The sequence below is a fragment of the Gavia stellata genome, chromosome 13 (genome assembly GCF_030936135.1).
Source record: "Gavia stellata isolate bGavSte3 chromosome 13, bGavSte3.hap2, whole genome shotgun sequence".
NCBI lineage: Eukaryota > Metazoa > Chordata > Aves > Gaviiformes > Gaviidae > Gavia > Gavia stellata.
Window position 1 is genome coordinate 1,463,608 of NC_082606.1, and position 26,376 is coordinate 1,489,983.

Here is a 26,376-nt window from a genome sequence, read left to right on the forward strand (position 1 = left end):
CGCTGGGGGAGACCGGCGCTGAGGGGAGCGGGCTCGAGGGACCCGCGCTGAGGGGAGCGGGCTGCGGGCAGAGGCGCTGAGGGGACCCGCTCTGACGAGGCCCGCGTTGAGGGCGGTGGCGCTGAGAAGACCGCTCCGAGAGGAGCGGGCTGAGGGGAGCGGGCTGAGGGGACGGGGCTGAGGGGGACCCGCGCTAAGGGGAGCGGGCTCGAGGGACCGGTGCTGAGGGGAGCGGGCTGAGGGGACCCGCGCTGAGGGGACAGACGCTGAGGGGGACCCGCGCTAAGGGGACGGGGCTGAGGGGACCCGCGCTGAGGGGAGCGGGCTCAAGGGACCGGCGCTGAGGGGAGCGGGCTGAGAGGGACCCGCGCTGAGGGGAGCGGGCTGCGGGCAGAGGCACTGAGGGAACCCGCGCTGACGGGGCCCGCGTTGAGAGCGGCGGCGCTGAGGGGATCGCTCCGAGAGGAGCGGGCTGAGGGGTTCGGGCAGTGGGAATCCGCCCGCCGCGCCTCACGGAGCGGAGCGGCCCCGCGCGCTCCCATTGGCCGGCGCTGGCCAATAGCCTTTCCCCGCGGGCGGCGGCATCTCCCGCGCGGGCCGGGCAGCGGCGGCGGCGCCTGCGGGCAGCATGGTGCGGACGAAGGCGGATTGCGGCGGGGCCTACCGCAAAGGTGCGGGCCGGGGCGGGCCGGGGCGGGCCTGGCGGGGCGCGCCGCGCCGCCGCTCACCGCTCCGCTCTCCCCGCAGTGCTGGCCGCCCGGGCTCCCCGGAAGGCGCTGGACCCCAGAAGCCTCAACGCGAGACCGTCGCCGCCCGCCAAGAGAGGTGAGAGTGGGGCGCGCCCGGGGCTCCCCTCCCGCCCGGCCTGCGGCGGGCTGACGGCCGCTCTCCCCACAGGCGAGGGCCGCCGTGTGGGGGGGAACCCCGTGTGCGTGAGGCCCGTCCCCACCTGGCAGAGGGGCATTGGTGAGTTCCTGCAGCTGCTGCAGAAGGAGAACCGGGCGCCCGGCGGAGAGGCGGCAGGGAGCAGCGGCCTGGGGCCGGCCGCCAAAACGTAGGTGTTGGCCCCCCGGGGCTGGGGGAGGCAGTCCCCATCTGCCTGCCCTCAGCCCACCCCGTGAACCTCCGGGGCTTCCTCAGGAGTGGGTTTAACCGCGGGTTTCCTCTCAGCCTTGGAAGCAGCAGCACGAGTCCCCACAAACCCGGATTGCGATGAGGTGGGGCTGAAGGAGGTGCAGAAGTGTCGCACCTTGGGGCTAACGGGCAGGGCAGGGGCGCTTGGTGTATCAGAGGGGCAAAATGCAATAACCAACAGTTTTTGTACGCTTGAGGAGTTTCAGTGGTCGGCTGTAGCCCAGCTCTCGGGACGTGCTGCTTGAACTTAACATTCGCTTCCTTTAAAAAACAAAATATAAAAAGCTGTCTGAAGTACGACAGAGAGCTAAAACCGCCCGCAGAGCAGCAGCGATGCAGGCAGCTGTCATTGCTGCAGCTGGTGTTCCGTGGCTTTGCTTTAAAGTGTGCACCGGTATTGTCAGAGGGTGGTCTGTGGGGTGACATTAAACAGCAAAATCCCTGGCACTTTCAAATAATACCGAGAGTGATGTGCCTGGCTGCCTGCAAGGGGTGTATTGAGGGCTGTCAGTGCATCCTCGGATGAAATAAATTGTGACTAGTTTTCTTCCGCGACTGCTTTGAAACTACAATTTGTTTTTGAAGGAGCAAGCGACCGCTAAAACATTGGCGGTGTGTCTGTTAACCTTGATATCCTTGCTGAAATAATGTTTCTCAGCAAAGTCTGGTAAAACGCAGCATCTGTCTCCGCTGACCTCGTGGGGGTTTTCTAAAAATGGGTACAGTAATTGGTAGTTCAGGCAAATTCTCTGTGCTCAGACATGCTTCATTTGCATACAGGCGAGAGCGATGTGACTCTCCGTGGCTGTCAGCTCTGTTTCAGAAAAGCTTAGGAGACTGCTAGCAACTTCTGTACGTCGGAAATTGAATTGCTCTGCCAAGCCGACGCTTCGAAGATTAACTTGTAGGCTGCATTACTAACTAAAAAGGTGGCAGTGTGAAATGTTGTCTTACAGACACTCTGTTCTCAATTGCCAAGTTTTTTTTTTTCACCATATATAGATAATCCTAAACTGTCTGGGCAGCCCCCATAAGGATTAGTCCTGAATTGTCTTGAAGGATAAGCAAACAGTAAGGACCAGGTGGTAATAACCTGGCAGAGAACACACAGTGTCATCATCTTAAACAATTTACAGCTTCCCAGTATGTTCTGGAAGAAGCGACAGCTGTACTCGCTTAACTGCGCAACATTTTTTTTCAGTCACACTGGTAAGTTAGCTTGAACCTCAGGCGTGGAATGGGAGTTAAATTTTCAGCTTCCTAGAAATGATGTGGAACCTACATGTGGCCCTCTGGGCCCAGGAGGACACGCAGAGGATGACCGAGGATGTATCAGTGTACGATGTTTTCTGCACTGAAGTGGGCTTTCCCATTTGAAAGGTAGGTGTGTGCTGCTTCATCTGGGCTTCTGGCACTTAGGATAAAGTAGCTTGTATTAGTCCTGTCAGTCTCAAGGTGCAGTCTGGGGCTAATTGAAGTCATTTAGGTCACCCAGCCTCCACAAAGAGGGCTTTGTTAGCCTTTCAAACAAGATTGATTGAGTTCTGCTAACTCTTTTGAATTGGTAATGCTTCTTACAGAGCTCGCCCCCTGCCACCAGATCCTGCAGAAGATGGCGAGTCCTCTGAAGAAGAGTAGACGTGATCTGACCCCGACTTTAATGATAAACCACGTCTCCTATACTCGAGCTGTTTTTGTATATTTGTATAGCTTTTTATAGTCTGTTATGGCTTATGTTCAGCTGTTGAACTAAAAGTACGAGAGACTGCAAGAACATTGTGGTAAAATTATGGTGAAATTAATACATACTTTTTGAAGCTTAGCATTCAGTATAATTTACTGTTTTAATTTTTATCTTGGTTTCCTTGAGATCCTCAGTGCCTCCTGCATACCGTGTGGCTTTTATCTTTTGATTGCCTTGTGCTTGCCCGAGACTTGCATGATCGTGCTTGTTCTGTTTTTAGAAAGCAGATCCTCGGTTTTCTAATACACCGAAGCGCTCTGAAAATACATCCATGTTGTGTCTTTATTGGAGTAAAAACTGTTAATGATGACCTCTTTGTCCAAAGATGGGAAAACTGGATTTAAAAAGACACCGGTGAGATGGAAGGGCAGCTCTCACTTGCTATGATTTAGAGGTGAAGTTTAATGAAAACAAACTGGGTTGTCCTAATGAATCAAAACCCTGAAAGCGCAGGGAGCAATAAACTGCTAGAAATAAATAAAACTTGTTACCGTGAAGGGCCTGAGGCTGCCGCACAACTTTTGGGGGTACTTTATGTGAAAGAGTGAGTGGTGTCTTGTGGAAAAGAAGTGATGGGTCTTACTCGCAGGGGTTCTGCTTCTGCTTTTCCTTAGAAGCACCACAAATTATCAGAGTATTGTTGAGCTGATGAAAAGGTGAGCGTTTGCACGTGAGGAGAATTTATTGGTAGCTCTAGTAGATCAGCCCGATATATTTATCCTGGGGAACGTGGTTAACACTGTCTAAAAGCCTCTTCTGAAAAAGTCTACGAATAAAAAGGAGGGTTGTTACAGAAAAGCAGTTAAAAGTTGTTTGAATGACAAGTACCAAGTGAAGATTTCACTTTAATAGAAATGAAAGAAAAACATAAATTAAGGGGAATAAGCTTGCGGTAATGTGCTGTAAAAACTGCAGAATTCTTTGCCCTGACATCACACAAAATAACAAAAAAACTTTCTTTCTAATTTTTTTTTTAGTGAACAGAAGCACAGTGCTAGTAAGATAGCACACTGAACAGGCTGTTCTGTGAGTAGCTGCTTAAGATCTTATCTATGTTCCCCCTCGCAAACAGCTGGGTACTTGTGTCACACAGGAAATGGGTCAGCTGCTGCTCTGATTACAGGTATTTTCTTTCTTGGTGCAGAGAGGCCGGGAAGATCTTCAAGATCTTAGTAACTTGGTTAGTTATCTCAGCCTTTCTGGCAAAGGACAAATTCTCAGCATGCAGAAAGACTCTCCTACCCCTTCCTTAGCCTGAATGCAGTACTCCTGGTGCAGCTAAGGGCTCGTTTACGCAAGGAAATGCCCTGGCTCCCATGCTCATGCTTAGCGAGACCTGGGGTAGGCATTCCCAAATGGGGAATCACAGCTGCGGCTGAGCGATGCACATAAGGCTTCAGGTCCTGCGGCTATGGAGGCACGGTGGGTGGCTCTTTCCTTTGCCATTTGACCTGCCAAACTGGCCGTAGTCCTCAGTCACGGTTTCTCCTCTAAAACTGCCTTGTTACTGAAAATCTTAACCAAGAAAACTCTCCAAACCAAATGGTAGTTTAGAAAGCCGACATCGGTTTATCGCAGTGCTGGGTGCATGGGGGATTTCTCCTCCTAGCATGCACACCGGGTTCAAATCATGACAAGTATTTAAAACAGTTAACAAAGTTAGTTATGCCTACTGGTCCCACCCCTTAACTAACTATTGGTTAGTACCTTTCTTACTTCATCTCAAAGATACAGTTCTCTTTTAATTCACTAGGCATGCCCAGAGAAGAGGGGGCTTATTTGGGTTGGGGGTGTTTTCTGCCTAGGAGGTGTGTTTTTCACATGATAACGAGTTTCTCAACTAGCAATAATCGAGCCTCGGATTAACCTCACAGGCTACAATACTGCCACTGTGCAAAACAGTGGTGTTGGTCTCTTCTCCCAAATGACTAGCGACAGGACAAGAGGAAACGGCCTCAAGTTGTGCCAGGGGAGGTTTAGGCTGGATATTAGGAAAAATGTCTTTACTGAGAGAGTGGTGAAACACTGGAATAGGCTGCCCAGGGAGGTGGTGGAGTCACCCTCACTGGAGGTGTTCAAGGAACGTGTGGACATGGCACTGCGGGACATGGTTTAGTGGGCATGGTGGGGTTGGGCTGATGGTTGGACTTGATGATCTTACAGGTCTTTTCCAACCTTAGTGATTCTGTGATTCTATGAGACAGAGGCAGGTCCGCCTTAGGACACTATTTTGGCACTCTGTTCTATTTTCCTAGAATTTGTCCTTGTGTTAATCTTTATTGTTAGTTAGTGGAGACGGTTTTTATCTTTAATATGTCTAAATACCAGGTGCATTTGTTACAAAGTACCTTCTTTCCATTCTTTTTCACTTATTTTTGACCTTGCGTTTCAAGATGTTCTATAACTTTTCCCCCCTTTGAGGCTTATGGATATATTTTACAATTCCCGTAAGTCTCAATCTTCCTTTACTGAGGTTCCACCAGCTAAACAGAAGGTGGTGGTATTCATCACCTTTCTGGCTGTCATGGTTTAGTCCCAGCAGGACTAATCACCCCACAGCCGCTCACTCACTTCCCTTCCTCAGCTGGACAGGAGAGAGAAAATATGACGAAAGGGTCCTAGGTCGAGACAAGGACATAGGGAGATCACTCACCAATTACCATCATGGGCAAAATAGACTTAACTTGGGGAAATTAGTTTAATTTATTACCAATCAAATTCAGAGTAGGATAATGAGAAATAAAACCAAATCTTAAAAAAAAACCAACTGCCTTTCCCCCACCCCTCCCTTCTTCCCTGGCTCAACTTCACTCCCGATTTTCTCTACCTCTTCCCCCCGAGTGGCGCAGGGGGACGGAGAATGGGGGTTGTGGTCAGTTCATCACACGTTGTTTCTGCTGCTCCTTCCTCCTCACACTCTTCCCCTGCTTCAGCGTGGGGTCCCTCCCACGGGAGACAGTTCTCCCCGAACTTCTCCAACGTGGGTCCTTCCCACGGGCTGCAGTTCTTCATGAACTGCTCCAGCATGGGTCCTTTCCACGGGGTGCAGTCCTTCAGGAACAGACTGCTCCAGCGTGGGTCCCCTGCGGGGTTGCAAGTCCTGCCAGCAAACCTGCTCCACCGTGGGCTCCTCTCTCCACGGGTCTACATGTCCTGCCAGGAGCCTGCTCCAGCATGGCCTTCCCACAGGAACACAGCCTCCTTCAGGCATCTACCTGCTCCAGCGTGGGGTCCTCCCTGGGCTGCAGGTGGATATCTGCTCCACCGTGGACCTCCATGGGTTGGAGAGGGACAGTCTGCCTCACCATGGTCTTCACCACGGGCTGCAGGGGAATCAATGCTCCGGCGCCTGGAGCACTTCACTGACCTTGGTGTCTGCAGAGTTGTTTCTCTCACATATTCTCACTCCTCTTCCCAGCTGCCGTTTCCCAGTTTTTTCCCCCCCTTCTTAAATATGTTATCACAGAGGTGCTACCACTGTTGCTGATTAGCTCGGCCTTAGCCAGTGGCAGGTCCGTCTCGGAGCTGGCTGGCATTGGCTCTATCAGACATAGGGGAAGTTTCTAGCAGCTTCTCACAGAAGCCACCCCAGTAGCCCCCCCCCACTACCAAAACGTTGCCACGCAAACCCAATACACTGGCTATGCCACTTTTCTGGCTAGGCCTTTCCAAACATTCTCAGATCTAGCCCATCTTCCTCCAACCTGGAAAAGAAACAGAAACAAATAATACTTCATTTTGCAACGCAGTTACGCAATAGCACAGTTTTTAAGGGTCCCGCCGGAATGGCTCTCCGCTTGCCCTCAAGCTCCGGTAGAGGAGTTGGTTCAACTCGCATGTAGTGGATCCAGGAGTTGATTCCTTCTACCTTCACAGCGGTATAGGTGGTCAGTAGGATTGTATAGGGTCCTTTCCACTTTTCTTTCAGCGGCTCATCCTTCCAGCTGCGAATATAAACCAAGTCTCCAGGTTGAAAATTGTGTACTGGCGAATCCAGAGGCAAAGGAGCTCGCTGATTGAGGTACTTGTGTAAGGGTGGTAAAACGTGTGAAAGAGACAGCAAACAATTTTTCAACATTCCTTCCCCTATAACATGCATTTGGTCACTTCGGTTACCCGTGCTGCTGACCGGATAGGGTTTTCCATATAATATTTCAAAAGGGCTTATTCCTTCCCTTGCTCGAGGGTTAATTCTGATTCTCATTAAAGCAATTGCTAAAACATCCAACCACTTAAGCTGAGTTTCCTGACATCTTTGAGATGTGCCTCTTAAGGGTCTGGTTCATTTTTTTCTACTTTATCACTAGACTGTGGTTTCCATGGGGTGTGTAAATTCCATTTAAATTGGAGAAATTTTGACACTCCCTGAACCACTTCTGAAATGAAATCTTATGAGTCTGAAATGAAGTCTTATGAGGAGCGGCTGAGGGAGCTGGGGTTGTTCAGTCTGGAGAAGAGGAGGCTGAGTGGAGACCTCATCGCTCTCTACAACTACCTGAAAGGAGGTTGCAGAGAGGTGGGTGTTGGTCTCTTCTCCTAAGTGACTAGCGACAGGACAAGAGGAAACGGCCTCAAGTTGCGCCCGGGGAGGTTCAGGCTGGATATTAGGAAAAATTTCTTTCCTGAGAGAGCGGTGAAGCACTGGAAGAGGCTGCCCAGGGAGGTGGTGGAGTCACCCTCACTGGAGGTGTTCAAGGAACGTGTGGACGTGGCACTGCGGGACATGGTTTAGTGGGCATGGTGGTGTTGGGCTGATGGTTGGACTTGATGATCTTACAGGTCTTTTCCAACCGTTGTGATTCTGTGAAATGAGGCCCATTGTCAGAAGATATCCCTTCAGGAATTCCAAATCTAGGGTTTATTTCCATTAGTAATGCTTTAACAAACTCTCTAGCCCAATTGGTGTGGCAAGGGAAAGTTTCTGGCCATCCTGAAAATGTATCTACTAACGCTAGTAGATACTTACATTGTTTATGTTTTGGCAACTCAGAGAAATCTATTTGCCAGTGTTCCCCGGGGTTATTCCTCTTTTCACGTCACCTGCAGGAGGGTTTTTTTGTATTTTGGGATTATTTACACAAGTTTGACATCCTTGTCCTTTTTGGTGGGCTTTACAATGGGTTATTGCTACTTCTTGTGGTTCTAAGACTGCACGTAACAATTTTAGAATTTCCTGTCCATATTTTATACCGCTTCCCTATGAATTCAGTAACCCCTGTTCCAAATAGCTCCATGAGCATGGACAATGCCAAAAGCATATTTAGAGTCCGTATATATATTAACTTTCAAGTCCTTTCCTATTTCCAGGGCTCTAGTCAGTGCAATGGTTTCTGCTTTTTGTGCCGAGGTATTTTTAGGCAATGGTTTGGCTTCTATCTCTTTCCACAGAGTCACCGCAGCATATTCAGCCTTTCTTTCTCCATTATGCATAAAACTGCTACCATCAGTGTATAATTCTAAATCCACATTTTTCAACGGTACATCTTTTAAATCTGGTCTGCTGGCATAAACTTGTTCAATCGTGGTCATGCGGTCATGCTGTAAATGTTCTCGTTCTGCTGTGGGCATCGAAGTGGCCGGATTTAAGGCGGACACTACACTTAAGGTCACATCCTTTTGATCAATCAGGATAGCTTGATATTTAGCCAACCGGCTAGGAGAAATCCAGCGGTGTCCTTTGTCATTCAAGACGGCCATTACTGCATGAGGGACCAATACTGTTATAGGCTGTCCCAGGGTCAATTTTCAAGCTTCCTATATTAACAGGGCAATTGCAGCTACAGCTCGCAAGCATGCTGGCCACCCTTTGCTTACTTCATCTAGTTGCTTTGAGAAATAAGCTACAGGTCTTCTCCCACTTCCAAGAACTTGGGTCATCACTCCCAAAGCCACATGCTGTCTTTCATGAACATACAATTGAAAAGGTTTTGTCCTATCTGGCAATCCCAACACTGGGGCATTCATTAGACTTTTCTTGATCATTTCAATTTTTTTCTGACATTCAGGAGTCCATTCTAGTAATTTTCCTGGTCCTTTAACTGCCTCATATAAAGATTTGGTCATCAATCATTCCCAGAAATCCTCTCAATTGTTTTTTTGGTTTTGGTTCTGCCATCTTACAGATTGCTTCTTTTCTGTCTATTCCCAATACTCTTGACATTTCGAAGCCCAGATATCAAACCTTTTCCTTTGCAATTTGAGCCTTTTTCTGAGAAACTCTGTATCCTGCCAATCCCAAATGATCCAGCAAACTAATTGTGGCTTCTACGCAGCTTTCTTTAGTGTCAGCTCCTATTAATATGTCATCAAGTTATTGTAACAGGGTTATGTCGTCATATTTACCTTGCCACTGTTCCAATTCCTTTGCCAATACGTTACCAAACAGAGCAGGGCTGTTTTTAAATCCTTGAGGGAGCACAGTCCAAGACAGCTGCGCCTTTCTTCCTATTGTGGGATTCTCCCGTTCGAAAGTGAAGATTGTCTGGCTTTGTTCATCCACTGGGATACAAAAGAAAGCATCTTTTAAATCTAAAACAGTAAAAGAAGCATTTTTTTCAGGTACCGAGGCTAGCAAGGTGTAAGGATTTGATACAGTAGGGTGTATGTCCACAGTTATTTGATTTATTGCTCTTAAATCCTCTACTAATCTGTATTCCTAAGAATGAGGCTACTGGTAGACTAGGAGTATTAAATTCAGATTGACACCTTCTAAGCAGTCCATATTGCATGAAAGAATTTATCAAGGGTTCCAATCCTTTGCGTACTTCCAATCTGATAGGGCATTGGTTTACTCTCACCGGGCTTACTCCTGGTTTAAGTTTAATTTTAATTGGAATTACATTCTTTGCTTTACCTGGTTTCTCTGAGGCCCACACCAAAGGGATTACCGCATCCAATACTGTGTCCGGGATGTCACTTTCAGGTTCCTCCGAGGTTATTATCTGTCAGTAAACAGATCTGAGCCTTCCATGCCATCTCTCAAGGGATATGCAGCTGTACAGAATTCTCAGAGAAGGTTACCTGAGCATTCAATTTGCAAAGCAAATCTTGTCCTAACAAAGGAAGGGGACACTCTGGCATGTACAGAAACTCATGAGTCAGTTTAGTATCTCCATTTGTACATTCCATAGGTTGTAAGAACGGCCGCAAAGTTTTTCTTCCCATTGCCCCTACAACCGGCACTGAGATTTTACTTAAAGTTCCCTTACAACTAGTTATTACCGAATGGGTAGCCCCGCTATTGGTTAAAAAGTCTACAGTTTCATTCCCCAGCTTTACTGGAACCAGAGGATCGGCTGGGGAAACTTTAATAGATTCCTCCAATGCTCTTCAGTCTAACCCGATTTCTGCCAATACCTCAGCAGTCGTTTCCACCCCCCTTTTCCTGATCCCTTTGCCAATGGGGACATTCTCTTCTCCAGTGTCCATCTTGTTTACAATAAGCACACTGATTAGGTCTTAAAGGAACATCACATCGATTCCTCCTCAGATTTCCACGACCTTCTCCTCTACCCCTTAATCCACTGGGAAAGTTTCCCCCGCTTTTTCCTCTGCCTCTTCCCTGTCCATCTGTCAGGGCAGCTAACAGAGAAGCTTGTAGCTTTGTTCTCTTTTGTTTTTCTTTCTCTTCTATTTCTTCCCGATTATTATAAACTTTATAAGCGATGGACGTTAGCTGTGAGATTGTCGTTCCATCTGCGCCGTCCACCTTTTGTAATTTTCTCCTGGTATCTGAAGCCAATTGACCAATAAACAACATGTTAAATAATTTCATGTTACTGGGATCATCTGGGTCTGAATTTGTCCATTTTTGTGCTATTTCACACATTCTTTCATAAAAGGCAGATGGGGTCTCCTTATCTCTTTGTCTTATTTCATATTCTTTGGATAAATTTTTGTGCTTTTCCACCCCATTTTGAATTGCATATAGAATCAATTTCTGGTATTCTTTTATTCTTGTCATCCCCTCATCAGTATTAGGATCGCACTCTCTTGGGATAAATGGATCAGCATTAGGTATTCCCCCGTGCTATTGGAACAGTTTTTCCTTAGCTTTTTCTAAAACCATTTTTCGCTCCTTGTGAGTAAGCAAATATTCTAAAAGGGCCTGTATATCTCCTCTGTTTGGATTATGTGTTATCATTACAGTTTTTATGGAGCTATACATTCCCTCTGGATTATTTTGATACGATCCTACTGCTTGTTTGCAATTCAGTAAGCCTGAAGCAGTAAGTGGTACATGCACATATACAGGACTTCCTTCCAGCCCCACCGCCTGTCTCAAAGGAGCCTGGACACTAACTTTATGACCCCTTGTGCTACCAGCCACTGGACTGAAACCTTCCTCCTCGTCAGAACTATCCGAATCACTATTCCCTTGTTCCCTTTGCCTTCTGTTAGCCTCCCTTTCGCCCTGCGCTGGCCATATCCTGCTCATTTCCCCTTGCCCTATTGCCCGTTCTTGGTCCAACCAACATCTCAACATCCTCCTCTTCTTCCCATTTCTCTTTATATTTGTTGCATCGCTTGCTGATGCTACATGCTAAAAACAACACTTAGGCCATTTCTTATTTTCTGTCTGTAGTGCTAATACACCACTTTCACTTGCAATTAAGCCACACTCCTTACGTATATCATAATTATCCTGTAATGCAAAGAACAAATTCACATATGGCATCTCACTCCATTTTCCTTCGCGTCTACAAAACAACTTTAATTGCAACACGGTATTATAGGTTAAAGATCCATTTTCAGGCCATTTTTCACCATCTTCTAGTCGATGTTGTGGCCACCATTGATTACAGTATCTTCCCAATTTATCCTTAGGCATGGGATCCCCTCCAAATTTATTCCAACATTTCAGGATGCATCCTAGGGGGGAACAAGTGGGTGTTTCCTGAGAAGAAGTTAAACCCATTTTGTTACCGAAAATCAAACCAGTGTTTCCACAATAATTTTTAATATTGTGTACGCTCAATAAACCAGAAACCAGACCAGAGCGTGGAAACAAAATTATCCCTAACGCGCTACCCCTTAGCACCTTATATAGGGTGAAACATTCCTTGATGTGCAAATTTCCCAATGTGACCTTACACAAGGTAAATATTTCCCAGGATTATACAAAGTTACCATGTGCATGTACCCAAACCAAATCAAAATCCGGACTCCAGCCGTCCCTGTAGTAGCGTACGGATTACACAATAGTGCACTTCAATATCAATAGCTCAACAACGCGTACTTAATTCAGAGACAACTTACTTGTAAGCAACCAAACCCAATACCAATACCAATGCTTATGACCAATGTTGTTAATCTCCCAGATAGCTGTCGTGGAAACTCACCTGACTAGGGAATGGGAGGGCCTCCCTGAAAATACTCCGGTGCGCGCTGGAGTCCTCACGATTCCTCTGGTCTGTCGAGACTCCGCAGAGCTTGTCCCATCTGGGTTGCCAAATTCTGTTACCGAAAATCGTAAGCAAGAAAACTTTCCAAACCAAACGGTAGTTTAGAAAGCCGACATTGGTTTATCGCAGCGCTGGGTGCATGGGGGATTTCTCCTCCTAGCATGCACACCGGGTTCAAATCGTGACAAGTATTTAAACCATTTAACAAAGTTAGTTACGCCTACTGGTCCCACCCCTTAACTAACTATTGGTTAGTACCTTTCTTACTTCATCTCAAAGATACAGTTCTCTTTTAATTCACTAGGCATGCCCAGAGAAGAGGGGGCTTATTTGGGTTGGGGGTGTTTTCTGCCTAGGAGGTGTATTTTTCACATGATAACAAGGCAGGTCTGCCCTAGGACACTATTTTGGAACTCTGTTCTATTTTCCTAGAATTCGTCCTTGTGTTAATCCTTACTGTTAATGGAGACGGTTTTTATCTTTAATATGTCTAAATACCAGGTGCATTCATTACAAAGTATCTTCTTTACATTCTTTCCATTCTTTTTCACTTATTTTTGACCTTGTGTTTCAAAATGTTCTATAACAGCCTGGGAGACGGCAAAAACCGCTGCACCCTTCCTTATCACGTCTGCACGTCACCTTAAGTCTGCACCGACTCCTGTGCTAGTCGTGGTTAGCAGCGGCAAGCTGGGGAAGGGAGAAGGTCTAAGAGCTGCTCTTGACATAATTAAATCAAGGCTGCTCTCCCAGGCCGATGGTCAAGGACCAGCGCTGGGGAAGACCTTAACAAGCAGGCTCTGGGTCTCTCTCACCTACGAGTCATTAAAAAATTAAAATCTGATGGAGCGGGAACATAAGAGGCTGGGGAAGGATGCGATGTGCATATCACGCACAAAAGGAGCTCGGGATCAAATAGTTGCCTATGTGGTACACATCTACCCTGCTGTAAAATCTCATAAAAGAGCAAAACTTGGTGTTAAGGAGCAGCTAAAACCGCTTTTACTTCTAATAAATAAATACACTTACTCCACACAGGTAAAAGAAAACCCTAATGTTTACATCAGGAACTGCAATCTTAAAGATAAGGCCCAAACTTTTTTCATGGAACAGCAGTTTCTGGGCAAAATGCAGGAAAAGGTGTTTGCTCGGGCGCATCCCCATCCCGGTGGGAATACGGGAGAGTAACCTTCGACACCTGAGCGGGGATGCTGCGCTGTGGCTGGGGCAGCCGATTTGGCTCCAGCTGTGCCCCTGCTGCTACGCTTTGAATTTGGCTTTGAAGGGGAAACTGGAACGGCACCCAGCTGTTCCGAAAATGAGAAAAAAAAATCTAAGAGGGATAGAGTGCAAAAGCCAAAGAGCTCCAGACAACCAGAAATAAAATTTACAGACAAGACCCAAAGACTTGTAGAAGGTTTCCACATCCAAAAGCCTGCCTGTTTTGTGGGTTTTTTTCCAGCTATCGTTGCTCTACTAAAAAAAAATCTCCTTAAAACAGCACTGCGTTTTGCAGGTCTGTAGGCCTTTGATTGCTTGGGGAGCTATACCCGCGCCGTGCCACCCCGAACATATTGCCGAACAATTTCTATCTATTGCTACAAATGCTTTAGTCCAGCAATATCATTAATAGCAAAGTTTAATGTGGTAAAGCAGGGTCACGTGCGGTGTTGAGAATAAATTTAAGACAAGGATAAATTGGCCGGATCACTGTACTCGGTGTAATGTTACACCACGTAACAGAGGTTTTCCCCGTGCAATGGGATTTCTCGAGTCTTAGGGCAAGAGGTATAAGGGCAACTGGAAATAAGCTGGAAATATGTTGGTTATGATATAATAATATTACATTTATTAAAATAACTGGAAATATAAGCTGGAAATCCAGTTGGTTATTATTACTACAAAGCAGTGTTCACTTTTGAGCTCGTTTCTTGTAAGTTTAAAGAGTTATTTGATAACGATGCTCTTTTGGATAAATCCATATGAGCACCGCAACTCCCTGATTTTTTTAATGGGGTAAAAAAAGAGGGGAATATAAAACCAAGTAAAGCCCAGTGCTCATGAACGCCCTCCATAATTAGGGTTTTCAATTTAATTAATAAAATAGAGAAGGGGAGCAAGCTGAGACCTGCCAGCAAAAGTAAGACCTGCTGCCGTGACCCTGCACTGACCAGTTTATTAATCTCAATTTTTTATCACACTTATAAACATCCACTTAAAAAAAAAATACCCAGAGCTGACAATAGATGTCAGCAGCATCTCCAGCTACCAAACGCTGGACTGTGCTAGTGACCAGGGCAACACTCATTTTGTCTTCTTCCAATACATTTATTTAGGTAACGTGCAGGGAATATACAAGCGTATGGATGAGAGACTGAAATCACTCGTCGTTTCCTGAGAGTCGGCGTTACTTCGTTAAGTAATGGTCTCCTCAGGAAAATGGCATCAGCAAAATCACCCGCCGTTTCACCGGTGAAATCGCTGCAGCTTGCTCAAACCCAGCGCCGGAGGGGCAGCGATGGGCAGCAAGGGGAACCCGCTCCCCCCAGCAGATTTTTTTTTCTCATCTCCAACATGTGGAGTTTTCTGCAGAAAGTCCAAATTATTTCTCTGACCCCCGACCTCGAGAAAATCGCAGCCCTGAGAGCGCTAATGAGCATTAAACTGCCCTGAACGGCCTCAACTGGGACCTTCACCCACCCCTGAAAGGTCCAGGAGCTCCTTTTGACCCAGGCTGGGGCACCTGGACCTTTGCTGGGGGCACCCGGACCTTTCCTGGGGGACGTTGGCTGGACCTACGTTGCGAGCAGTTCATTGCTGGTCCCGGCTCCTTGATGGCTCTTGTTCCATCAAGCCAACCCAGGCCAGCAGAAGCAAGGTTCCTCCCCTGGGAAAAAAAGGGCTGGTTCCCCACGGAATGGCCAACACGCCCCTCCTCTCTCCATGCTGGGGCTTGGAGTGAGCCGCTGCCGGCTGGGCAGCGATCTTGGGGTGGGAAGGGGGAAAGGGGCGAGGGGTGGCTTGGGGGGAGAGCAGGCAAGGAGGATGTGGAGACGGGGTGAGAGCGCAGGGGGTTCACTGCTGGCATGACCAGCCGTGTGTTTCAGCGGGGGCTCTTGGGTGCTGCAGGAACAACCACAAAATGAGCACAAACAGGGATTTTAGGAGAGGAGATAGTAGTGCTCAGAAGATAAGAAATCCTAAGGGTCTAATATGTTGGATTTTAAATCTTAGGGGGCAAAACTATCTTTGTCTGAGTGTGGTGGGATGGACCCCATCCTTCTCCATTCCCACGGCCTATGGCTTTTCCCTCTTCAAGTAACGGAATAATCACAAAGTCCTGCTGCTCCAGAACATTTTCAAGCTTTTCCCAGCAGAATCCTTCTCCCCTCATGTCTGAAATGGGACAGACCAAACATTTCTGTTGGATCTAGCTAGGCTGGGCTGGAAGGATCTCCTCCGGCTCTCCCGCAGCCGGGGCCGCGCAGGGGGGGCAGCTGTTTGGCAGGGAGAGCAGATGTCCCTGCCGCAGGGACGCAGACAGAGGGGAGGGGGGAAAGGGCCGTCAGCTGTCAGGCTGCCGCGTTCTCGCTCTGCCGTGGGAAATCCAACATGAAGCCTCAGGGACCTCATGCCCCCAGATGAGGGATTTTTTTTCCTCTCTGCAGGCCCCACTTCCAGGCATTTTTTCTGACTTTCAAGGCTTTTCCTACAAAAAAGCTGTTACCAGACTATGTTGCGCTGTAGCACATAGGATATCCGCTTAATACCACCGGCTTTTTTACTTCCTATTCCTTGAAATAAAGCCTCCCTGCTGCAGATGCCGCAGTTTTGAGTTCAGATGCTGCCTGCTTATGCTAAGGGACTTGCAGAGGACGCTCTCTCGCATAGGAGCGCTATTAATTTCGGTAAACACCAAGCCTGTTCACATGTATTTCTGCTCTGGATTGAATGATTACAGGGGCTGTTTCCATCGGAAGAGAGAAGGACGAGACCCTGGTAGCTTCTTGCTCTACGTGGTTGCTCCTCTGCCAAAAAATGCTCTTTTAATCTTTGTTTTTCCCTCTCACTTTGTTTTTTTTTCTCTTTGCATGCTGACGGCCAGCATTACCCAGCAGGATACAAGGTCTCTTTGCGCTCGTGTCCTGTGAGGTCCCTCCTGCCCACGCTGCTCCAGCGTTTGTGTCGGGGTGGTGCCTCCCTGTGCCTGATCCTGAACAGGAGCCTCATTGTCCTTCCCGCCGCCCCGGACAAAGGGGTATTGTCCTGCCCACCAGCTCCAGCCAGCTGCCCCGCCGCAACGAGCCGGTTCATCCCAACCGGAGATGCTGCAGCAGTTTCAAGAATAAAAGCAGGACGTTTCATTTCTGTTAATAATAAGGCGCTCAGGAATTGGTCTGGCTTCTCACCTGTCTTGGTCGAGGATGAGGAGCTGATTGTTCGTAAAACCTCCGGTGGGGTGGTTCTAACCCACCCAGAATGTTTTTGGGTCAGCTGCGAGCTCCCTTCACCCCCGTATGTCTTTCAACACGCAGGCCGGTCTTCTGATAAACTCCCAGGGGATTATCACAGGGCTAACGAGAACCCACATGTTTAATATGACTTACCAAAAGAATTACTCGGACTAAAATTGTTCGATGATAAACAATTTTTCAGAATTAAGGTACTCCTTGGGAGCTCCCCGATGGTCAGATGATGGTACAATTTCTATCTGAACGATGAAGCATATTTCAAAACGCAAACAGGGGTGCGGCTACCCCTGAACCCTCCAGGGATGCGTGTCCTACTCCAGAATAACATAAGCTGCTTCGGTGAATTAGTACCATTTTCTCCTCATGGCACTTTAAAAATGGGAGCGCTGAATCTTGGTGTCGCACAAGTGCTTCATCCCCGGTGCCTCTTCCTTTTATCAAAGACGGGGTGGTGCTAATCTTCTTTTTTCATTAGTAATAGCACAAAGATACAAAAAGCGCAAAATAAGCTCATCCCGGAGCAGAGGCTCGGGATAGTCTTAGACATGATGATGCCGGGACAGGCTGTTTAGGTAGCTGGATTAAGACATTCTATTTTTGATAATAATATCGATGACTTACTTAAAAGGTATAATATTGTAACTGAGTCTGCAGACTGCACATATATATTAAAAGAAAGAGTAAGCAAAAAAAGCTGAAGCAAAATATTAGCAAGTTTTACTAAAACTGGGCTTTATTTTCAGCTTAATTATGTCACCAGGGGAAAATTTCCAAGCCCGGCCTCTGGAATACAAAGTAGTGAGGAACATATGTAATTTTAACGCCTAAATTCTGGATCTAAACAAATTTTCCAAGTAATTTTTCAAAATTAACCCGTGGCTCATTCTTGGCAGGGGCCACGCGCTGACGAGCTGTGACACGCGTGGCCAGTTAACAAGATTGCCCCCGGGCTTGGGGGCTGGTGAGCCGCACGCCGGGGATGAAGGTTTTCCTCATGGTGTTTTTTAACCATTTTCAAGGATGTTTAAAACATTCATCTGGAGAATGTCCCGTTCTTTGCCAGAAGTGGCCTGGGAGCGTTCGGGTGATGACCCCCAGTGGGTTTCTGCTCCTGTCCCGTCACGTTTCCTCGGCAGCTACTAAAAGCTGGGATATTACGAGCGTTTTGTGGGACATGAGGTGTTCCAGGAGCCACATTTTCCCTCCAAAAGCTCTTTGCACCTCCAACTCCCGGAGGTGCTGCAGGCGGAGGAGATTCGATGGAACGATTAATTCATGGCTAAGTTTAAGAGCTCTATTTTATCACCTAGCTTTCTGTGGATATTTTTCCTCTTTTATAGCCAGGTTTTCCCCTCTCACAGACACGGCGGCTTTTTGCAGGGCGGGAAGCAGCGGGAGGAACCGGGGCTGCGGCGAGGCAGGCTGCTCAGCCCCAGGCACGGCCCCGCTCGCTTACCTCTCCCCTCAGCCCCGGCGGGGCCCTCTCCTGCGGCGGGGCCGGCGGCCGCAGCCCCCCCCCCAGCCACCGACCCGCCGAGGCCTGCCCGCCGCCGCGCCGGGCGCTACTTCCGCCTAGCAACGGAACGCGGTTGCTAAGGCGAACCCGCCGCCGCGGCGCCCCGGAAGCGGTTGCCGGCAGCGCGGGCGCGCTGCTACCATAGGGCGGTGCTCGCCGCTGGGCGGGGTAAGGGGGTGAGCGCTTCCGGGTCGGGGCCCTCCCCGTCGAGCGCGGCGGAGGGAGGAGCCGCGGCGGGGCGCGGGGAGAGCAGCGGCGGGGCTCGGCCCAGCCCAGCCCAGCTCGCTCGCCTGCCCGCCCGGGGAGCCCAGCGCCGCCGGAGCCAGGTACGGGCGCTGGGGGCGGCGGGGCCGCCGTCGCTGCGGGGCCTGGGCGGCGGTCGCTTCGCTTCGCTTCGCGGCCCGACCACCTTCCCGGGGCCGCGCCTCCCGCGGTGGCGGAGGAGGCTCGTGGGGCTCGCCGCTTCAGCCCTCGCCGGCGGGAGGGGGAGCGGCTGCCGTTCTCCCGGCGTGAACGGCTCCAGCCGGGCGGAGGAGCCGCGCGGGGCCGGGGGACAGACCGGCCGTCCCCGGCGGCGGCGGGGGAGGGCAGGGGCCGGCGCTGGGGGGGACCGCGGGGGCTTCCTTAAGATGGCCTGAGAGACCCCTGCGGGAGTCCGGTTGTCGGCCGAGCTGAGCTCCGGGAGGCGTCTGGGGGGGGGTCCCACTTCGCCCTGGGGCGTGGGTGAAGGGAACCGGCCCGGTGAGGGGTGCAGTGACCCCGCACCGCCTCCGTCACTGGCGGCTTTCTCGTGTGCTTGTTGTCTGTTACCGGCTAACCGACCAGAAAGGTGGGATTTAGAAGGGGTGGGCGAACCTCAAGGGGTACCTCTAACAAACGTCTCTGGTGGGCTGTGGGTCTGTCTGTCCGTAGCCGGGAGTGTGGGGCTGGGCCCCTGCCAAGGGACTTGTAGGTGCCTTGGGAACTCTCTTTCTAAACTTCATCGTGTTCCCAGGTCTAAGGGAAATAAAGCACTGTGTGTAACTGTAAACGTATTTATGACTTCTTTGTGTGAAGAAGTTGTATGTTCCTCCCGTATCTGGGAAACTTACATGTACGTGCTGTTGGCACGGTATGAAGCTTTAAGGGTTGGGGTTCGTTGTCTGTCCAAATTGCTTGTGGGATTGTTGTCTTCCCTTCCCACTCGGTTTCACGGCTGGGGACCGTCCTTTTCGGCCTTTCTCAACAGCGACTTGAGTTTTCAGTTCGTAGGAAGTGTCATGTACCGAGTCCAAGCTGGCGGTCAGTTGTTAATACCTGCAGCCTCCTGTGTCCTGACTTCACGTGAGGTTTTCCACCTTCCCCCTTTCTCGTTATTGGGCTCACAGTGGCCTGGTTGAAGTCACACTGCCATGGGTGTGATCTCAGACTTGATTTTTTTTTTTTTTCATCAGTGACCTAATGCATATGTGTAACTAGCTTATGCTGCCACTCCCCAAGTTCTTCAGGACTTGCCTTTTCCTTCTCTCAGCTCCCCAGCTACTGGCTGTGATTTACTTAAGTAAACCATCTTCTCTACATCCCCAGTTTAATGCTGTGTTGGTAGCTCGGTCTCTGACAACCTGCTGGGAGAGGACGATGGGTGAGCTGAGAAGCGTGAGCTTTGTTCCCGTTGAGAAGCAACATCAAATATTAGCAGTGCTTTCCCACAGACGCATTCCAAAAAATACAAAGAGCGCCTTTGAGTTACGAGTTTGGAGAGATTGCTTTCTTCAGACTGCAAAAGCTGTGGACGATTCCTCGCTGCCTGCCAGTCGGTGAAGTTTTGGAAGCATTGCCTATGCGGTGAAACATTACTGATAGGAGAATTCGGGTTTTATTACGTTGCTGTTGTAGAGTGATCTTCGCTACGTGAAGCTGGGCTGACGCTCGAGCTCTTTGAGTCAGGGATGAGCTGCCAATGATAAATATCAGCAAGAGTTCTTGTAGGGGGAAGGTGACCGCCAGCAAGGTGCGACCAGATGAGAAAGGATCTGGAATTTAAATATCGTGGTGTGTAGAAAAAGAAATAATTCTTATTAAAAAAACCTGATAGAAAGCACAGAGGATCATGGTGAGAATTGGCCAGGCAAATCTCTCTTCTCCGTACTGAAGGTCCAGCTGCCGGTGTAGTGGTACAGCTGATATTGCAACCTTTTGGCAAAAATATTACTGACTCCAATGAAATTTTAGACTATCTGCTTGATAAAATCGGTGCTTTACGCTTACGCCTTGCATAAGTACCTAAACTTTGTTTAGATACAAGTATTTCTTCAAACGTTGCCTGCCCTGAAATTGTTTTTTCTGGACTCAGCGAAGTGTCCAACTGGTGCCTTTTTTATTTTTTAAGAGCTGTTGGGCTGCAAGGAAGACAAGGCGCAGCTCTCTGCTTTACTCTGCAAGTCTATAGCAGCGTGTTTTCAACTCCTGACCTAAAGTCCATGCTGGTTTAGGCCAATCTGGGCTTCTTGCTGCGTTTTTTGTGTGGAAAGTTCTTCTGTTATCCTCTGGCCGTGGTGATTGGAAACTTGCACCAGATTCTCACAATAAATTTATTTGTGGCTGGTACCTACCTATCTGTGTTTGTGCCAGTGTTGCCTCTTACAAAAACAGCTCTTCTCTCCGTTGGTGCTTACAGAAAGCACTCAACTCTCAGCTTCTTGTTTTCAAATCACGCACGCCAACCTTGCAGTTGCTCTTTTCCACGTTCTCTGTCGATCTCTTCTGTGCACGTGTTTGCTTAAAGCTAATCCCTGAACGCCCCTGACCGGAGCAGGGCACAGAACGGCAGGGGAGCTCTCTCTGGGATGCTGTGCCATGCTGCACGTAATTTCTTCGTGTCAGTATCCTTCACGTCTGAATCAGGTTGGTGGCTCACAGGTCGCAGCGACAAGCTAATACATTGGGTCTCTCTCTTTTTTTTTCTTGGATTAAAGAGCTTTCCAGTTCATAGTACCATTTCTTGCGAAGTGCCTCATTCCAGTCCATCTATCTTGCTCTTCTGTAGGAGTTTTAATGCTGTTCCAGTTCTCTGTGTTGACAACAATTTGACTTGCTATGCCAAAGTTGCTGATGGAAAATATTCCGGTGGGAGTGATCAAGCAGGCAGGTTCACATTGCAAGGGGAGTTATGAGCTGGGTGAGATCGTAAGCGCAACCTAGTCCACAGCCCCTTGCTGCCTTCCTTACACTGAGATTGCCCCCTTTTTTGTGGTTTTAAAGCTAATTTCCAGCTCTTCTGAAGCAATCAGGTGCTGTGTATTTTCAAGTTAACAGATGAAATCCTGTATAATGCCTTAAAAAGTGCTACCAGATGACACCGGGAATCCATCTGGCCCAGTATCCTGCTCACTAGTAACCAGTAGCAGATGCCTGGGGCGGGGAGTACACAAATACAGCAGATCTCATCTGGGTAAATATTGCTTTATTCTTCTCTCTCCGGCAGTTTATGACCTCCCTGAGCCAGGTGTTTGAATTTAGTAACCTTCGCGCTTCTCTTCCACAGATTTGTCCCCTCACTTTGAACCATCTTGATGTTCATTACTTCGCCCAGAGAGACACAAAGCTGGACACTAAGTGTGTGGGCTACTTGTTACGTGGCCTACACATGAGGATGAGACAGAAAACAAGAACTGGCGGTGTCCAAAAAAACTACCAAGAAACAAATTCAGAACAAATTACTTCGCCGCTTTCTCCATGACGTTCACGATTTTAGGAAACTGCTTTTTCCATTGCTGGTTGTCTCTTGGCTGGGCTGAATTGTCCTTTTCTGTTTAGACTTTCTTTTCCACGTCTCTTCTCCTTGCTCTTCGTGTCATTGCCAGCTCTGCTCCAGCCTCCTTGAGATAGGTATGGCAGGAGGGGTGGCACAAGCGAGTGGGGGTGGTTGGCAGAGGTGCTGGTCAGATCAGCATGTGATATTTATGGTGCGGGTGCTTCTTTAGAAAACACCGTACGCTGTGGATTTGTATTTAGTTCTGGATTGTTGTCTTTGTAATTACAGGCGTTCTACTCATTCATTAGTGATCAAAAAAAACTACAGAGCTACGGGTTTTGTGGAATACTCTGCTGTGGCCCTGGTGTCCTCTTCCCCAGTGTTGGCTTGAGCTCAGTCTGTCATCTTTTTTTAAGCTGAAGTTAGGGTGGTTGTTCCTGATGTGCTGTGCTTTGAATTGTATCACCCACTCGTATCACGAGATTTTACTGCAATTCCTTGGAGTCGTCGCTCTTATTTACTGATCATGTTGAATTATTCAGAGTAGCAAATGTTGTCATCTTAGTACTGCCTTCTCTTGCACGGCTCAATATAGTTGAGCAGAGCAGAATCCTTTGGCGAGTCCCCTCTGCTACAAAACTGACCAGTGATGCCTTTCTTCCGCCTTCCTTATCTTTAACCAGTTATGTCTGCAAGTGAAGGGTTTTTCCTTTTATCCTATAGAGTTTTGTTCTCCAAAGAGCTTTGAAGGATCTTGTCTTGTAGTATGCTTGGTTTTATTTTTTCAATGAAGTATATCAGCTGTCTTTTCCTTGTTCATGTGTTCTGCCTCCTGCAAAAGGAAAAAAGAAAGACAGCAGCCTCCAACTGACTCTTGAGACATGACTTCATTTTATAAAATATGATTAGCCTTGTGTCCATTTAGTTCATTCTTTAGGACAACTCCGATTTGCCTGGTGTGGCTGCCTGGTTTGTGGTTACTCAGATGCCTCTAAATTGCTCTGTGAAAGCTGGTGCAAGTGTCTTTCAGGTACCTTGGTGCAGCTTTAACTAAGAAACTACGTGGGGAACTTCCCCATCCTCCTCCTGGGTGACTTTGTATGTAAAGTGAGGTTGTTGCTGTCGCCTTGTCTTCTGAGTGGTCCTTTGCCACCTGAAGCCTTATTGGCTTGGCTTGCTTTACTGGGGTTAAGCAGGGAGAGTGGAGATGGCCAAGCTCAGCATGTTGGTTGTAAACCACAATTTTAACTTTTGGGAGACATTGTCTAATAATTATTTAAGCCAGTAATAAATGATGTGTCTTTTTACCTTTCTTTTTTTAAAATAAAACCTAACTAATTTTTATTTAGGTTCCTTCTTGGACATCTAGCCTTGCTGTACCGGCTGGATTGGCTTCTATTACTTCTACGGCACGGTCAGGTCGCACGGTAGGGGCTCACACCAAAACTCCAGCTGCCGTTCAAGGTGAAGGCAGGAATTGCCGCTTCTGTCATCCGCTGCCAGGGAGGAGTCGCTTTACGCTATTTAAGAACTTAGCCTTGGCGTTACATATCGACCTGATGCTTGCGCAGTTTACGCGGAGACATTTGAAGTCTCTACTTAATGCTGCGTTTCCTGCTTGTACAACACCCTGGTGATAGCGTGACAGCTGCTGTCACTGCTTGGGTGGCTGAGACTATATTTTTCTGGTTTAAGGTTGGAGTTCTGATTCACAGGATATTTCTTGCTGACACAGTAGACTTAGATTGCTCGAGTGGTGGTGTATGCTAAAGAAAGCTTAGATCCTCTAAAAGCTTGCTTAGTCCTCGTGTACTTTGAACATCCCATTGACCTGCCTGCCCACCACTGTTTTGAATAAACCTGCTACATCCGTATTATCACTTTAAAAACAGGCTTTTGAGTTTCTCCATCTTACTTGTAGACTTCCAGCACTTGTGCCTCGGTTTTATCTTTCCATCTTATTCTACTTGTAGTGTATTGATTTTTCTAGCCTCTGATTTTCACATGGCTAACTCTTGTTCAATCTGCAGGGGTTTTTGAGGAGATGAAGTTCTTATGAATCCGCTCCTTTCCCCCCAAAAACTGCATCATCCTCAGATGCATGCTCCTCTATCTGCTAGCTTTTGCTGCTCTTCTGAATTGTCAGCGGAGGCTTCGATCTTGATTGCAATTGCCAGTGTCCAGGTGCTATTTTGGTTAATTCAGTCCTCATTCTTGTACACACTTCCAGTTGTCCCCAGACCTCAATTCATAATGAATCCAAGCCTGAGCGTGGGAGCAATTCTTTGAGATGCTGTCACACAACTCTTGGTCATTGCCTTCCTATTCTCAGCCTGAATTCTGCCTGCAGAAACTTCCCTCCATCATATGCTAGCTGTACCTTTGTGGACCATGGGCAGCAGCTCCTTCCCAACGTTATTTAGTAGTGTGTTCCTGCACAAACAGGTAGTCACTGAAGATACACCCTCTGGAGTCCTGCAAAGTTTCTGGTTTTGATGAAATTGTGGCAGTGGTCACCTTGACCTGCAGAGAGTGGAGACAACTGAAGGCTTCAGTCTACAGCGGCAGAAATGCCAGCGTGGAAAGCATGGTCTGCAGGACATAAAGGAATCGCCTTGAAGGAGCTGACTCTTCCCCCTCTGTGCTGCTCTCATGAGACCCCACGTGAAGCACTGCATCCAGCTCTGGGGTCCCCAGGGCAAGAAAGACATAGACCTGTGAGAGCGGGTCCAGAGGAGGCCATGGAAATGGTCAGGGGGCTGGAACACGTCTGCTATGGAGAAAGGCTGAGCGAGTTGGGGTTGTGCAGCCTGGAAGAAGAGAAGGCTCCGGGGAGACCTTCTTGCGACCTTTTAGTATATAAAGGGGGCTTATAAGAAAGATGAAGAGGGACTTTTTACCGGGGCCTGTAGTGACAGGGCAAGGGGCAATGGCTTTAAACTGGAAGAGAGGAGGTTTAGATTGGACATAAGAAACCTTTTATGATGACAGTGATGAGGCACTGGAACAGGTCATCCAGAGAAGTTGTGGATGCCCCATCACTGGAAGCGTTCGAAGTCAGGCTGGACGGGGCTTTGAGCAACCTGGTCTAGTGCAAGATGTCCCTTCCCACAGCAGGTGGGTTGAACTAAGTGATCTTTACAGGTCCCTTCCAACCCAAACCATTCTGTGGAGACGTAAAATCTCGGACTTGTGCTTGCTTCATTGCTATATTCCATACTAAATCCTCCAGACCTTTCTTTTTTTATAGAGGGAGGAGGTATTTTAACTCCTTGCTAAAATACCTGTTTGATTTCTGGTTCATCAGACACTACCTACCTTTTAAAAGATGGCTTATTTCTAGAAGTTGGCAAAACCAACAATGAAACGCCATGTGTGTGAGATTACCACCATTTTCTCCTGGCATTTCACGTGTTATTCCTTTCCGTAAGATCTATTTAGAGCAGCTTATCTTCCGAAATGGATAGGTGTCTCTTACCTGTCTGAATCTTCTGTTTTGGTTTGTTCGTCTGTGAGCAAATCTCTTCTGGATAATAACTTAATAGCCTGAAGAGTTGACAGCAATTCTACCCTGAAGATTAGCCTGACAGTTTCTGCTTTGTGGAAGACAATTGAATAGCTTGGATTTGCTACTCCTAGCATTTAATGCGGGAATTGAGGATACTCAGTGGTGAGATGGGAAAACTGTTTTCCTGTCTGCCTCTGCTATCCTGCTCCTTTTTTTTGTTCTTATGATTATATTATGACATTCCTCTAGGCTGGGAAAATTGCGGCTGTTTACAAAGAAGTGAAGGTTTCTTTGCAGTCCTGAATCTGCTGTCTTTTTTTCTGAAGCTGTCACGTTTCTGTAGTCTTCTAAGATGAGCTGGCCATATTGCACATGTTACATTAGAGGGGGCCACATCATTTATTAAATATCCTGAGTAGTTGCTGTCCTATATACGTGTTTTAATGTCTGTTGATAAAGCTTGGTGAGTTCATGCAGTGTGTGATGATGATGCTAAGAAAACTCTGGAATACCTGCTTTCTGTAGAGCTACTCCTTTTTTCCAACCCACAAGGAATCGCAGTACTTCAGTGCTGAAGCTAGGTTAATTAAGTTGTAGGAGAAACCTACTTGAACTCTGTGAAGCCAACCAGTCTGAAGTATGTGTTTCTTGAAGCTATTTATTTTATGTTGCAAAATCTGATCACTTCCATCTTAGTGATTTGCTGTGGAGCTCAGTTCATAATTTAACTCCTCTAATGTAGCAGAAAATCTTGTGTGCTTAGGAGGTTGAAATCTGCATGTGTTTTTTCTTAAATGCTTATCTTTGTTGTACCTGTAATTAGGGTAACATCTTGTTTGTAGAAATAACAAACCAAACTCAGTGT

At 47.8% G+C, this 26,376-nt stretch overlaps 1 protein-coding gene and 1 non-coding gene across 2 annotated transcripts; one reads left to right on the forward strand and one right to left on the reverse strand.

Moving 5' to 3' along the window:
* Positions 1 to 628: 628 nt before the first annotated feature.
* Positions 629 to 2,772, forward strand: PCLAF (PCNA clamp associated factor). The gene is made up of 4 exons (XM_059824176.1): positions 629 to 671; positions 748 to 825; positions 898 to 1,054; positions 2,715 to 2,772. The coding sequence occupies exons 1-4, from the start codon at positions 629 to 631 to the stop codon at positions 2,770 to 2,772; spliced, it is 336 nt and encodes a 111-aa protein (XP_059680159.1).
* A 1,935-nt stretch (positions 2,773 to 4,707) lies between these two features.
* Positions 4,708 to 4,779, reverse strand: LOC132318051 (U4 spliceosomal RNA). Its single transcript, XR_009484270.1, has one exon. It is a non-coding gene; the product is annotated as a U4 spliceosomal RNA (small nuclear RNA).
* Between the last annotated feature and the right edge of the window lie 21,597 nt (positions 4,780 to 26,376).